At 60.9% G+C, this 13493-nt stretch overlaps 1 protein-coding gene across 1 annotated transcript in view; it reads left to right on the forward strand.

Moving 5' to 3' along the window:
* Positions 1-2893: 2893 nt before the first annotated feature.
* LOC134433276 (IQ motif and SEC7 domain-containing protein 2-like) overlaps positions 2894-13493 on the forward strand; it is a 37451-nt gene continuing 26851 nt past the window's right edge. The window contains 2 exon segments of the mRNA XM_063182148.1: positions 2894-3549; positions 6247-6276. Coding sequence (XP_063038218.1) covers positions 2981-3549; positions 6247-6276 — 599 coding nt within the window. The 5' untranslated portion in view covers positions 2894-2980.

Below are 13493 nucleotides of genomic sequence, written 5' to 3' on the forward strand. Positions count from 1 at the left end.
TGGGGATGTAGAGGCTGTGTGGATATGAGGGATGTGAGGACAGGGACGCCCCCAGATATTGGGGGGATATGGGGAGTGTGGGACATATGGGGGGTACGGGGGATTTGGGGGTCTGAGGGTATTGGGGATGTGGGAGTATGGGGGGTGTTGGGGGATATGGGGATAGGGACGCCCCCATAGCTGGGGGATGGGGGGGTTTGGGGGTCTGGGGGTATCGGGTATATGGAGGATGTGGGGGATGTGGAACTTGTGGGGGTATAGGGTGGATTGGGGGGGATATGGGAGATGTGGGGGATATGGGGTATGGAACATATGGAACCTGTGGGGGATATGGGGGCGATATGGAACCTGTGGGGGATATGGGGGCATAGGGGGTGTAGGGCATGTGGGGGGCGATATGGGGGTTTGGGAGGTAGGGGGGGTATGGGGAGGATATGGGGGTATGGGACATGAGAGCGGTGTGGGGGATATGGGGGGATATGGAACTGGTGAGGGGTATGGGGGACACGGGATATGGGGGCTGTGGGGCACGTAGGGGTATGGGAGGATATGGGGGGGATATCGGGGTTTGGGACATGTAGGGGATATGGGGGGCTATGGGGGCTGTGGGTGAGTGGGACATTTGGAGAAATGGGGAGATATGGGGGGGATATGGGGGAGAGATGGGGGTTTGGAACATAGGGGGGATGTGGGGGTATGGGGGAGATATGGGGGGATATGGGGCTTAGAGGCATGTAGGGGATATGGGGGGCATTGGGGGATTTGGGGGTATGGGGGGATTTGGGGGTTAGAGGCATGTAGGGGATATGGGAGAGATATGGGGATGTGGGGATTTGGGGATATGGGGGGCATCGGGGGATTCGGGGGGATGTGGGGTAGGGGGTGTCAGGGGTGTGGGTGGGATATGGGGCAGTGTGGGGCGTGTAGGGGCCATGGGGGGGGAAATGGGGGTGTGGGGGCTTGGCACATGTGGGGGGATGTGGGGGGATGTGGGGATTGGGGGGTGTGGGGGATATGGGGGGGACGTGTCGGGGTGTGGGGGGATGTGGGGTGTGGGTTATGGGGCACCACGATGGGGCCAGAGTGGTTATGGGGTGGGGGGCGCTGTTTGGGGGTGCAGAAGCTCGGGGTCACGGGGGGGTGACGGTGGGGGGGGGGTGGGGTCACCGAGGGGTCACCGGGACCGGGTTTGGGGTGGGGTCACTGGGGTGGGGAGGGTGTATTGGGGGGGGGTCGTGGGGCTGGAGACCCCCTGGTTTGGGGAGGGGAGGGGTTCCAGGGGGTGGCGGGGAGCCCAGGATTGGGGGTGCAGGGGTGGGGAGGGGGTCACGGGGGGGGTCACAGGGAAGAGACCCCGATTTTGGGGTGGGGAGGGGTTTGGGGGAGCCCCGGGTTTGGAGGCAGAGAGGGGATTCGGGGGGGGGTGGGGTCATGTAGAGGGGACCCCAATTTTGGGGGGTTCATGGAGTGGGGAGGGGGCTTGGGAGGGCAGGGAGCCCGGATTTGGGGTGTCCAGACCAGGACGGGGGTCTCAGGACCCCCAAGGGAGGGTGCCAGGGATGCCCAAGGGTTCAGGAACGCAGCCCCAAAAAATTGGGGATCCCCAAATCCATATTGGGGATCGGAGATTCGGGAACCTGGGATCTGCCAAAATCTGCAGGATTTGGGGATCTGGGACCCCCCAAAATCTGGGATTTGGAAATCCACAATCTGGGACCCCCCTCAAAATCTGGGTTTTGGGGATCTGGACATCCCCAAAATCTGGGATTGGGCTGTCAGGGACATCCCCAAAACTGGGGATCTGGGATTTGGGGGTGCAGAATACGGGACTCCCACCAAAACGTGGGATTGGGGGTCCCAGGGCTGTCCAGGCCAGGTCAGGGGGTCCTGGACCTTGTGGGGTTGGGTCGGGGGTCCCAGGGCCGTCCATCCTGGGTCAGGGGGGTCTCAGGGATGTCCAGACCAGGGCGGGGGTCTCAGCACCCCCAAGGGGGTCCCAGGTTGCCCAGGTCGAGCTGGGGGTCCCAGGGCCATGCAGGCTGGATCAGGGGGGTCCCAGGGCCGTATGGGCAGGGTCAGGGGGTCCTGGACCTTGTGGGATTGAGTCAGGGGGTCCCAGGGCTGTCCACCCCGGGTTAGGGGGGTCTCAGAGATGCCCAGACCAGGGCAGGGGTCTCAGGTCCATCCAGGCTGGGCCAGGGGGTCTCAGGTCCACCCATCGCAGGCCAGAGGGGTCCCAGGGATGTCCAGATCAGGGCAGGGGTCTCAGGACCCCCAAAGGGATCCCAGGGCCATTTGGGGCTGGATCAGGGGGTCCCAGGGCCGTCCATCCCGAGTCAGGGGGGTCTCAGAGATGCCCAGACTGAGTCGGGGGTCTCAGATCCACCCATCCCGGGTCAGGGGTCTCAGATCCACCCATCCTGGGTCAGGGGGGTCTCAGATCCACCCATCCCGGGTCAGGGGGTCTCAGGGATGCCCACACCAAGCTGAGGATCCCAGCTCCATCCATCCCGTGTCAGGGGCTCCCATCCGTGCCCAGAACCGTCCCCGCCCAGCCCGCGGTGCCACCCCCGTGTCCCCTCCGTGTCCCCAGGGCCACGCGGACGCCGAGGCTCAGTACCAGAACCACCTGGAGGCCGAGGGGCTCTACGGGGACCCCGAGCTGCCGTACCCGGCCCGAGGCGAGCGGGACCTGCCCTACCCGAGCCACGGCGACCCCGACGGGGCCTACCCGGCTCACCTGGAGCGCGACGGGACCTACCCCGAGCACCTGGAGCACGACGGGAGCTACGCGGAGCACCTGGAGCGGGAGCGGCCCTACCCCGCGCACCTGGAGCGGGACGCGGCCTTCGAGGCGCTCACCGAGCGGGACGGACCCTACACGGGCCGCGGCGAGCACGAGCGGCCCTACCCGAGCCGAAAGGAGCGGGACAGACCCTACCTGAGCCGAGCCGAGCGCGACGGGCCCTACACGGCCCGCATGGAGCAGGAGGGGCAGTTCCACGGCTGCCTGGAGCGGGACCTCCAGTACCAGCCGCACCTGGACAGGGACGGGCAGTACCCGGGCAGGATGGAGCAGGACGGGCAGTACCCGGGCAGGATGGAGCAGGACGGACAATACTCCAGCAGGATGGAGCAGGACGGACAATATTCCAGCAGGATGGAGCAGGACGGACAATACTCCAGCAGGATGGAGCAGGATGGACAATACTCCAGCAGGATGGAGCAGGACGGACAATATTCCAGCCGCATGGACCGGGAGGGGCCGTACCCGGCGCGGCTGGAGCGGGACGCGCAGTACCCGGAGCGGGACGCGCAGTACCCGGAGCGGGACGCGCAGTACCCGGCGCGGCTGGAGCAGGAGGGGCCGTACCCGGCCCGCTTGGAGCGGGAGGCGCCGTTCCGGGCCCGGGACGGGCACTACGGCAGCTGCTGGGAGCGGGAGTGGGCGCGGGGGCCGCTGAGCCGCGGCGCCTCCCGCAGCTCCAGCCCCGGCGGCGGACACAGCACCAGCGCCAGCACCAGCCCGGCCACCACCCTGCAGCGCAAGTACGGGATACGGGGGGACACAAAAATACCGGGAATGGGGAGGGGGAATGGCGCTAAAATGGGATTGGGGAATGGAAAATGATCCTAAAAAATGGGATTGGGGACACGAAAATACCGGGAATGGCGCTAAAATATGGGATTGGGGAACGGAAAATGATCCAAAAAATGGGATTGGGGACACAAAAATACCGGGAGTGGGGAGGGGGGAATGGCACTAAAATGGGATTGGGGAATGGAAAATGATCCTAAAAAATGGGATTGGGGACACGAAAATACCGGGAATGGCGCTAAAATATGGGATTGGGGAACGGAAAATGATCCCAAAAAATGGGATTGGGGACACAAAGATACCGGGAGTGGGGAGGGGGAATGGCACTAAAATGGGATTGGGGAATGGAAAATGATCCTAAAAAATGGGATTGGGGACACAAAAATACCGGGAGTGGGGAGGGGGGAATGGCACTAAAAATGGGACTGGGGAGGGGAATAGTGCCAAAAAATGGGATTGGGGATGGGGAATGGCCCCAAAAAATGGGATTGGGAACAGCTGCAAAAACTAGATTGGCACCAAAAAACGGGGTTAGGGTGGGGAATGGCCCTAAAAACTGGGATGGGAACGGCACCAAAAATGGCAGTCGGGAATGGTCCCAAAATCAGGGATTGGGGTGGGGAATGGTCCTAAAAACGGGATTGGGGAGGGAATGATCCTAAAAACGGGATTGGGAACAGCACCAAAAACGGCAGTCAGGAATGGCCCCAAAAAATGGGATTGGGGAGGAATGGTCCTAAAAAATGGGACTGGGGAGAGGGATGGTGCCAAGAAATGGGATTGGGAACGGTACCAAAGACAGGATAGGGAATGGCCCCAAAAAACGGGATTGGGGTGGAGAATGGTGCCAAAAAATGGGATTAGGGTAGGAGTCAAAAAATGGGATTGGGAGGGGGATGATGTCAAAAAATGGAATTGGGGAGGTGAATGGTGCTAAAAATGGGGGGGAATGGCCCTAAAAATGGGATTGGGTTGGGAACGGCACCAAAAACGGGACTGGGGAGGGGAATGATCATAAAAAATGGGATTGGGAACGGCCCCAAAAAACGGGGTTGGGTGTTGGGAATGGTCCCAAAATCTGGAGTCAGGAATGGCCCCAAAAAACGGGATTGGGAATGGGGAATGGCCCCAAAAACAGGGATTGAGAACGGCCCCAAAATCTGGGATTGGGATGGGGAATGGCCCTAAAAACAGAATTGGGAATGGCACAAAAAACTGGAGTCAGGAACAGCCCCAAAAACCAGGATTGGGGTGGGGAATGATCCTAAAAATTGGGATTGGAGGGGGGAATGGTGCCAAAAAATGGGATTGGGGTGGGGAACAGCAAAAAATGGGATTGGGGATGGAGAACAGCACCAAAAAATGGGATTGGGAAGGGTCCTAAAATCCAGGATTGGGGATTGGGAATGGCCCCAAAATCAGAGGTCGGGAATGGCCCCAAAATCAGGGACTGGGGATGGGGAACGGCCCCAAAAAATGGGATTGAGAGCGAGAAACAGCCCTGAAAACAGGAGTTGGGAATGGCCCCAAAAAATGGGATTGGGGATTGGGAACAGTCCCAAAATCTGGGACTGGAGAGCAGGGGTTCAGGAGCACACCCCAAAATTGGGGATCTGGGATTTGGAACTTCCCAAAATCAGGGATTTGTGGGATTGGGGATTCCCAAAATCTGGGATTTGTGGGATTCGGGATTCCAAAATCTGGGATTTATGGGATTGGGGATTCCCAAAATCTGGGATTTGTGGGATTCGGGATTCCCAAAATCCAGGATTTGGGATCAGGGACTCCTCCTCCAAAATCCAGGATTTGGATCAGGGACTCCTCCCTCCAGCCTCCAAAATCGGGGATTCGTAGGATTGGTGATTCCCTCCCAAAATCGGGGATTTGGAGAATTGGGATTTCCAAAATGAGGGATTTGTGGGATTTGAGATTCCCTCCCAAAATCGGGGATTTGAGGGATCCATGACTTCCCAAAATCAGGGATTTGTGGATTGGAGATTCCCTCCCAAAACTGGGGATTTGAGATTCCCAAAAATTGGGGATTTGTGGGATTCGAGATTCCTAAAATCGGGGATCTGGGATTCAGAACTTCCCAAAATTGGGGATTTGTGGGATTTGGGATTCCCAAAATCCTGGATTTGGGATTTCTGAAATCGGGGATTTGTGGGATTTATGATTCCCAAAATGGGGGATTTAAGGATCTGGGATTTGGGATTTCCCTTCCCCAAAATCGGGTATTTATGGGATTTGTGAGGTTTGGGATTCCCAATTTCGGGATTTTTTTGGCTGCGGCCCCTCCCCCATCCGCCCCCCTGGGGGGGAGGAGCAGGTGCGGGACCCGCGGGGGGGGAGGGGCGACGTCAGAGCCCCCCCCCCCGGGCACCGTCTGTCTGTCCGGGGGCACCTGGGGACAGACGGACCGGGGATTTTGGGGGATTTTGGGGGGTTTGGGGGGATTTTGGGGGAGATTTTGGGTTGGATTTTGGGTTGGATTTTGGGGCAGTATGGGGGATTTTGGGGAGGGGATTTTGGGGAGATTTTTGGAGGGGATTTTGGGGAGGGGATTTTGGGGGGGATTTTGGGGAGGGGGATGTTGGGGGAGGGGTCTCTGCCCTTCACTGACCCCTCCTCCCCTTTCCCCCCCCCAGGTCGGATCGCGACAGCTCCAGGACAGTGAGGTCAGTGCTGCCCCTCCCCCACCGCGCCCCTCCCCCTCCTTCCCCTCCCCTCCCCCCCCTCGGACGCCTGGGTCCCCTCCCGGGGTGTGGGGGTGGTGGGGGGGGGGTGTCAGGTGAGTCGCGACAGCGCCGTTCTGTCGCGACAGGGCCCTTCTGTCCCGCCATTACCCCCCCTTTCCCACGCATGTCGCGACAGTGACGCGCTGCGCTGGAGCCGCTGTGTCGCGACAAGGCTGATATATCGCGACAGGGCTGATATATCGCGACAGGGCCGATCTGTCAGGGCAGCCCCCAGCGCGTCGTGTCGCGATAGGGCCGGCGCGTCGCAGCGGCGCTGACGCGTCGCGACAGGGCGGTCCCCGCGCTGTGACAGTGTCACGACATGCGTCATGTCGCGACAGGCGGGGCCGCGCGGGTGCCGGGGCGGCGTTGCCGGGCGACGGCGCGGGCGGTGACAGCGGCGACAGCGCCGGGGGAGGCGACAAACGGGGGGGGCGTTGCCGTGGTAACGGGAGCAGAATCCCCCCAAAAATGCCCAAAATGGCCCCAAAACTGCCCCGGGGGGAGGGGCCGGGGTGTGACACGGACAGGGCAGGGGACAAGGACAGAACGGGGGGGACACCGAGGGTGACACCGGGCAGGGGCTGGTGTGGCACGGTGTGACGCTGGGTGTGACATTATGGGTGACACTGGGTGTGACGTTTTGTGTGTGACACCGAGTGTGGCACCGGGTGTGACGTTCTGTGTGTGACAATGTGTGACACTGGTGTGACAGCAGGTGACATCGTGTGACATTGTGACACTGGGTGTGGCACCGGGTGACATTGTGTGACACTGTGTGACATTGTGTGACACAGTGTGTGGTGCTGGGTGTGGCACTGGGTATGACATTATGAGTGGCAGTGGGTGTGGCATCGGGTGACACTGGATGTGGCACTGTGTGTATCAGTGTGTGACATTGTGTGTGACATTATGGGTGACACTCGATGTGACACTGTGTGCGTCAGTGTGTGACATTGTGTGTGACATTATGGGCGACACTGGATGTGACACTGTGTGTGTCAGCGTGTGACATTGTGTGTGACATTATGGGTGACACTGGATGTGACACTGTGTGTGTCAGTGTGTGACATTGTGTGTGACATTATGGGTGACACTGGATGTGACACTGGGTGTGACAGCAGGTATGACATGGGTGACGCTGTTATGTGACATTGTGAGACATCATGTGACATTGGGTATGGCACTGGGTGTGACACTGTGCGACAGCAGGTGTGACATTTTGTGACACTGAGTGTGACCCTCTGTGTGTCAGTGTGTGACACTGGGTGTGACACTGTGTGACAGCGGGTATGACGTTGTGTGACACTGGGTGTGACACTCTGTGTGTCAGTGTGTGACATTGTGTGTGACACTGGGTGTGACAGTGGGTGTGACATTGTGTGACACTGAGTGTGACACTGTGTGTCAGTGTGTGACACTGGGTGTGACACTGTGTGTGTCAGTGTGTGACATTGTGTGTGACACTGGGTGTGACATTATGAGTGACATTGGGTGTGGCCCTGGGTGACATTGTATGACACTGTGTGTGACACTGCATGTGGCACCGGGTGTGACATTGTGTGACACTGTGTGTGACACTGCATGTGGCACCGGGTGTGACATTGTGTATGTTGACACTGTGTGTGTCAGTGTGTGACACTGTGTGACATTGCATGTGGCACTGGGTGTGACATTATTGTTGTTGACACTGTGTGTGTCAGTGTGTGACACTGGGTGTGGCACTGGGTGTGACATTGTGTGACACTGTGTGTGACACTGTATGTGGCACTGGGTGTGACATTGTTGTTGTTGACACTGTGTGTGTCAGTGTGTGGCACTGGGTGTGACATTGTGTGACACTGTGTGTGACACTGTGTGTGACACTGGGTGTGGCACTGGGTGTGACATTGTGTGACACTGTGTGTGTCACTGTGTGACACTGGGTGTGGCCCTGGGTGACATCGTGTGACATTGTGTCTGTTGACACTGTGGGTGTGTCTCTGTGACGCTGTGTGTGACATTATGTCACATTGGATGTGACATTGTGTGACATCGTGTGACATGGGCGTGACACCGGGTGTGTGACACTGTGTGTGACATTATGTGGCACTGGGTGTGTCAGTGCAGGTGACGCTGGTGTGACACCGTGTGACACCGTGTGCAAGAGCATGTGACAGTGCATGTGACATCAAGGGCAGTGTGACACTGAGTGTGACATGAGTGTGACACTGAGAGTGACACCATGATACTGTGTGTGACACTGAGTGTGACACTGTGACACCATGTGACACTGCCAGGGTGTGACACCCTTGTGTGACCCCTGTGTGATGGCATGTGACACTGTGTGTGACACCGTGTGTGACATTGTGTGTGACACCGGGTGTGACACCGTGTGTGACACCGTGACACCGTGTGTGACACCGGGTGTGACATTGTGTGTGACATTGTGTGTGACACCGGGTGTGACACCACTTGTGACATTGTGTGTGACACCGCATGTGACACCGCGTGTGACACCGCGTTGTGACACCGTGTGACACTGTGCCAGGGTTGTGCGGGCTGTGCAAGGGCCACGTGGCAGTGGTGACACCGCGTGTGACACCGTGCCAGGGTGTGACACCAGGTGTGACCCCCATGCAAGAACCATGTGACAGCGGTGGCACCGTGTCGTGGCACTGTGCCAGGGTGTGACACCGTGCAACCCCGTGCCAGGGTGTGTCACAATGGTGACGCTGCATGTGGCAATGGTGACACCGTGTGGCACTGTGTGACACCGTGCCAGGGTGTGACACCGGGTGTGACCCCTGTGCGAGGGTGTGTGACAGTGGTGACACCGTGTGTGACACCGTGTGTGACACTGCATGTGACGCTGTGGCACCGTGCCAGGGTGTGACACCGTGCAACCCTGTGCGAGGGCATGTGACAACGGTGACACCGTGTTGTGACACCGTGCCAGGGTGTGACACCTTCGTGTGACCTCTGTGCGAGGGCATGTGACAGCGGTGGCACTGTGTGTGACACCGCGTGTGACAACGGTGGCACTGTGTGTGACACCGCGTGTGACAATGGTGACACCGTGCCAGGGTGTGACACTGTGCAACCCCGTGCAAGGGCGTGTGACAATGGTGACACCGTGTGTGACACTGTGACACCGTGCCAGGGTGTGACACCGTGCAACCCTGTGCGAGGACCATGTGACAGTGGTGACACCGCGTGTGACAGTGCATGTGACACTGTGTGTGACCCGTGTAACCTCGTGCAAGGGCATGTGACAATGGTGACACAGCGTGTGACACTGTGTGTGACACTGTGGGTGACACCGTGCCAGGGTGTGGCACCAGGTGTGACCCCTGTGCGAGGGCAGTGCCGGGGTGTGCGCGGGCCATGTGACACCGTGTGTGACACCGTGTGTGACACCGTGTGTGACACTGTGACACCGCGTGTGACACCGTGTGTGACACCATGTGTGACACTGTGACACCGTGTGTGACACCGTGTGTGACACCGTGTGTGACACTGTGTGTGACACTGTGACACTGTGTGTGACACCATGTGTGACACTGTGTGTGACACTGTGACACCGTGTGTGACACCGTGTGTGACACCATGTGTGACACTGTGTGACACTGTGACACTGTGTGTGACACCATGTGTGACACCGTGTGTGACACCGTGTGTGACACCATGTGTGACACTGTGACACCGTGTGTGACACCGTGTGGCACCGTGTGTGACACCGTGTGTGACACCGTGTGTGACACTGTGACACCGTGTGACCCCGTGTCACACGGTGCCAAGGTGGTGGCACCCCCGTGCCAGGGCCATGTGCGGGTGTGCCGGGCTGTGTCCCCTCCCTGTCCCCTCCTTGTCCCTCTGCCTGTCCCTGTCCCTGTGCAGGGCTGTGTCCCCTCTGTCCCTGTCCCCTCCCTGTCCCTGTCCCTGTGCCAGGCTGTGTCCCTTCCCTTCCCTGTCCCTGTCCCCTCCCTGTCCCTGTGCTGGGCTGTGACTCCGGTGTCCCTGTCCCCATGTCCCTGTCCCCTCCTTGTCCCTCTGCCTGTCCCTGTCCTGTGCAGGGCAATGTCCCCTCTGTCCCTGTCCCCTCCCTGTCCCTGTCCAGGCCGTGTCCCCCCTGTCCCTGTTCCTGTCCCCTCCCCTCCCTGTCCCCATGTCCCTCCCTGTCCCCATCCCATGTTCCCATGTCACTGTCCCCATCCCAGGCCGTGTCCCTGTCCCCTCTCTGTCCCTGTCCCCTCTCTGTCCCTGTCCCCATATCCCCCCATGTCCCTGTCCCCTTCCTGTCTCCCTGTCCTGTCCCCATCCCTGTCCCCTCCTTGTGCTCATATCCCTGTCCCCCTGTCCCTGTCGCTGTCCCCTCCCTGTCCCCATGTCCCCGTTCCTGTCCCAGGCAGTGACTCCAGCATCCCTGTCCCCCTGTTCCAGGCCATGTCCCCATGTCCCTGTCTCTGTCCCCGCCTGTCCCCCTGTCCCTGTTCAGGGCCATGTCCCTGTCCCCGCGCTGTCCCCCTCCTGTCCCTGTCCCCATATCCCTGTGCCTGTTCAGGGCCATGTCCCTCCTGTCCCCATGTCCCTGTCCCCACATCCCCACGTCCCCCTGTCGCCATCCCTGTCCCATCCCTGTCCCCTGTCCCCGCCCCCTGTCCCTGTTCAGGGCCATGTCCCCGCTGTCCCCGCGCTGTCCCCATCCCCTGTCCCTGTCCCCGCTGTCCCCGCGCTGTCCCCAGGGTCGGGCAGGGCCGGAATTCCGCCCGGGCCCTTCCGGACCGGGGGGGGGGGAGGGGCAGGAAAGGGGGGGAGGGGCAGCGGCCGGACCGGCCGGACCGAGGGACCGGACACCCCAAAAACCCCCAGGACACCCCAAAGCCCCCCAGGACAGCCCAAAATCCCACCCGGACACCCCAAAAACCCCCAGGACACCCCAAAAACCCCCAGGAGACCCCAAACCCCACCCAGACACCCCAAAATCCCCCAGGACACCCCAAAATCCCCCCAGGACACCCCCGGACACCCAAAACCTCCCCCAGATACCCCGGACACCCCAAAATACCCCCAGATACCCCCGGACACCCCAAAATACCCCCAGGACACCCCCGGACACCCCAAAACCTCCCCTAGATACCCCGGACATCCCCCCCGGACCCCCAAATCCCCCCGGACACCCCAAAACCCCCGCGGACCCCCCAGCTCGGCCCCCCATGCCGTGAGTGTGACCCTGGGGACATTTGGGGATATTGGGTGGGGGGAGGTGACCCCCAGGACCCCCCCCCGAGTGGGATTTGGGGATTTTGGGGGTCCGGGGGGGTTTGGGGGGGTCAGGGCCGGACCCGCCGCCCCCGCGGCCCCTCCCCCCCCGCTGGATCCCCCCCCCCCGCCCCTCCCCCCACTCGTGTCCCCCTCCCTCCCCCCTCTCGTGTCCCCCGTGTCCGTCTGTCCGTCCGTCCCGTCCCCCCCTCCGGCTCTTGACTCGTTTCTCTCCTCTCTCTCCTCCCTGTCCGTGTCTGTCTGTCCGTCCGTGTCCCTTCCCCGTGTCTGTCTGTGTCCCCCACCCCGTGTCCGTCTGTCTGTCCGTGTCCCCCTCGCACTGCGTTCGTCTGTCCGTCCATGTCCCCTCCCATGTGTCTGTCTGTGTCCCCCACCCCGTGTCCGTCTGTCCGTCCGCGTCCCCCCACCCTGTGTCCATCTGTCCATCCGTGCTCCGTCCCCTGCGTCCGTCTGTCCATCCGTGTCCCCTCCCCATGTCCGTCCGTCCATGTCTCGCCGTGTCTGTCTGTCCGTCCATGTCTCGCCGTGTCTGTCTGTCCATCCATGTTCCCCCGTGTGTCTGTCCATCCATCCGTGTCCCCCTGCCACGTCTGTCTGTCCATGCCCTCCCCGTGTCCGTCTGTCCATGTCCTCCCCGTGCCCATCCATCCATCCATGCCCCCCCCATGTCTGTCTGTCTGTCTGTCTGCCATCCAACCCTCCCCCCAATCCATCTGTCCCCCCCACTGTCCATCCCTGTCCATCTGTCCATCCCTGTCTGTCCGTGCCCCCCTCTGTGCGTCCCTGTCCGTCTGTCCGTCCTGCCACAGTGACTCGTAGCCATCTGTCCCCTCCCCTCTGTCACCCCCTGCCCGTTGTCCCCACGTCCATCTGTCCCTCGGTGTCCTGTCTGTCCCCCTGTCCATCATCCCTCTGTCCCCTGTCTGTCCGTCTGTCCCCTGCTGTCCCCCATCCACCTGACTGTCCCCGCTGTCCGTCTGTCCCCTGCTGTCTGTCTGTCCCCACCGTCCGTGTGTCCCCCTCCATCACCTCCTGACCACTGTCCCCATCACCCATTGTCCATCTGTCTGTCCCCTGTCCATCTGTGTCCCCCTGTCCATCTGTCCATCTGTGTCCCCCTGTCCCCCTCCCTGTCCATTGTCCCCCTGTCCATCTCTGTATCCCTCTGTCCATTGTCCCTGTGTCCATCCGTGTCCCCCTGTCTGTCCCTGTGTCCATCTGTCTGTCCCCTGTCCGTCGCCCGTCCCTGTGTCCTGTCCTTCTGTGTCTCCCTGTCCATCTGTCCATCCATGTCCCCCTGTCTTTCCCCTGTCCATCTGTCTGTCCCCTGTGTGTCCCCTGTTCCCGTGTCCATCTGTCTGTCCCCTGTGTGTCCCCTGTCCCCATGTCCATCTGTCTGTCCCCTGTGTCCATCTGTGTCCATCTGTCCATCCCCCGTCTGTCCCCTGTCCATCCGTGTCCATCTGTCCGTCCCCCCGCGTGTCCCTGTGTCCATCCGTGTCCATCTGTCTGTCCCTCTGTCCATCCGTGTCCGTCTGTCCGTCCGTCCCTCCGCGTGTCCCTGTCCCTGTGTCCATCCGTGTCCATCTGTCTGTCCCTCTGTCCATCCGTGTCCGTCTGTCCGTCCGTCCCCCCCCCCCCCCGTGTGTCCCTGTCCCCTCCAGGTGCCACCCTCGGGTGCTTTGGCTGCTCCAACCTCCCCCCGCCCGCAGGTAAGAGCCCCCTCCCCACACAGCGCACCCGGGCTCCCGTGGGGGCCACAGGGACCCCTGGGACCCATAGGGGCCACAGGGACCCCCGGGACCCCATAGGGACCCCCAGGCTCCTATGGGGGCCATAGGGACCCCCGGGATCCCATAGGGGCCATAGGGACCCCTGGCAGCTATGGGGGCTCT

The sequence above is a fragment of the Melospiza melodia genome, unplaced genomic scaffold, assembly GCF_035770615.1.
Source record: "Melospiza melodia melodia isolate bMelMel2 unplaced genomic scaffold, bMelMel2.pri scaffold_166, whole genome shotgun sequence".
NCBI classification, from domain to species: Eukaryota; Metazoa; Chordata; class Aves; order Passeriformes; family Passerellidae; genus Melospiza; species Melospiza melodia.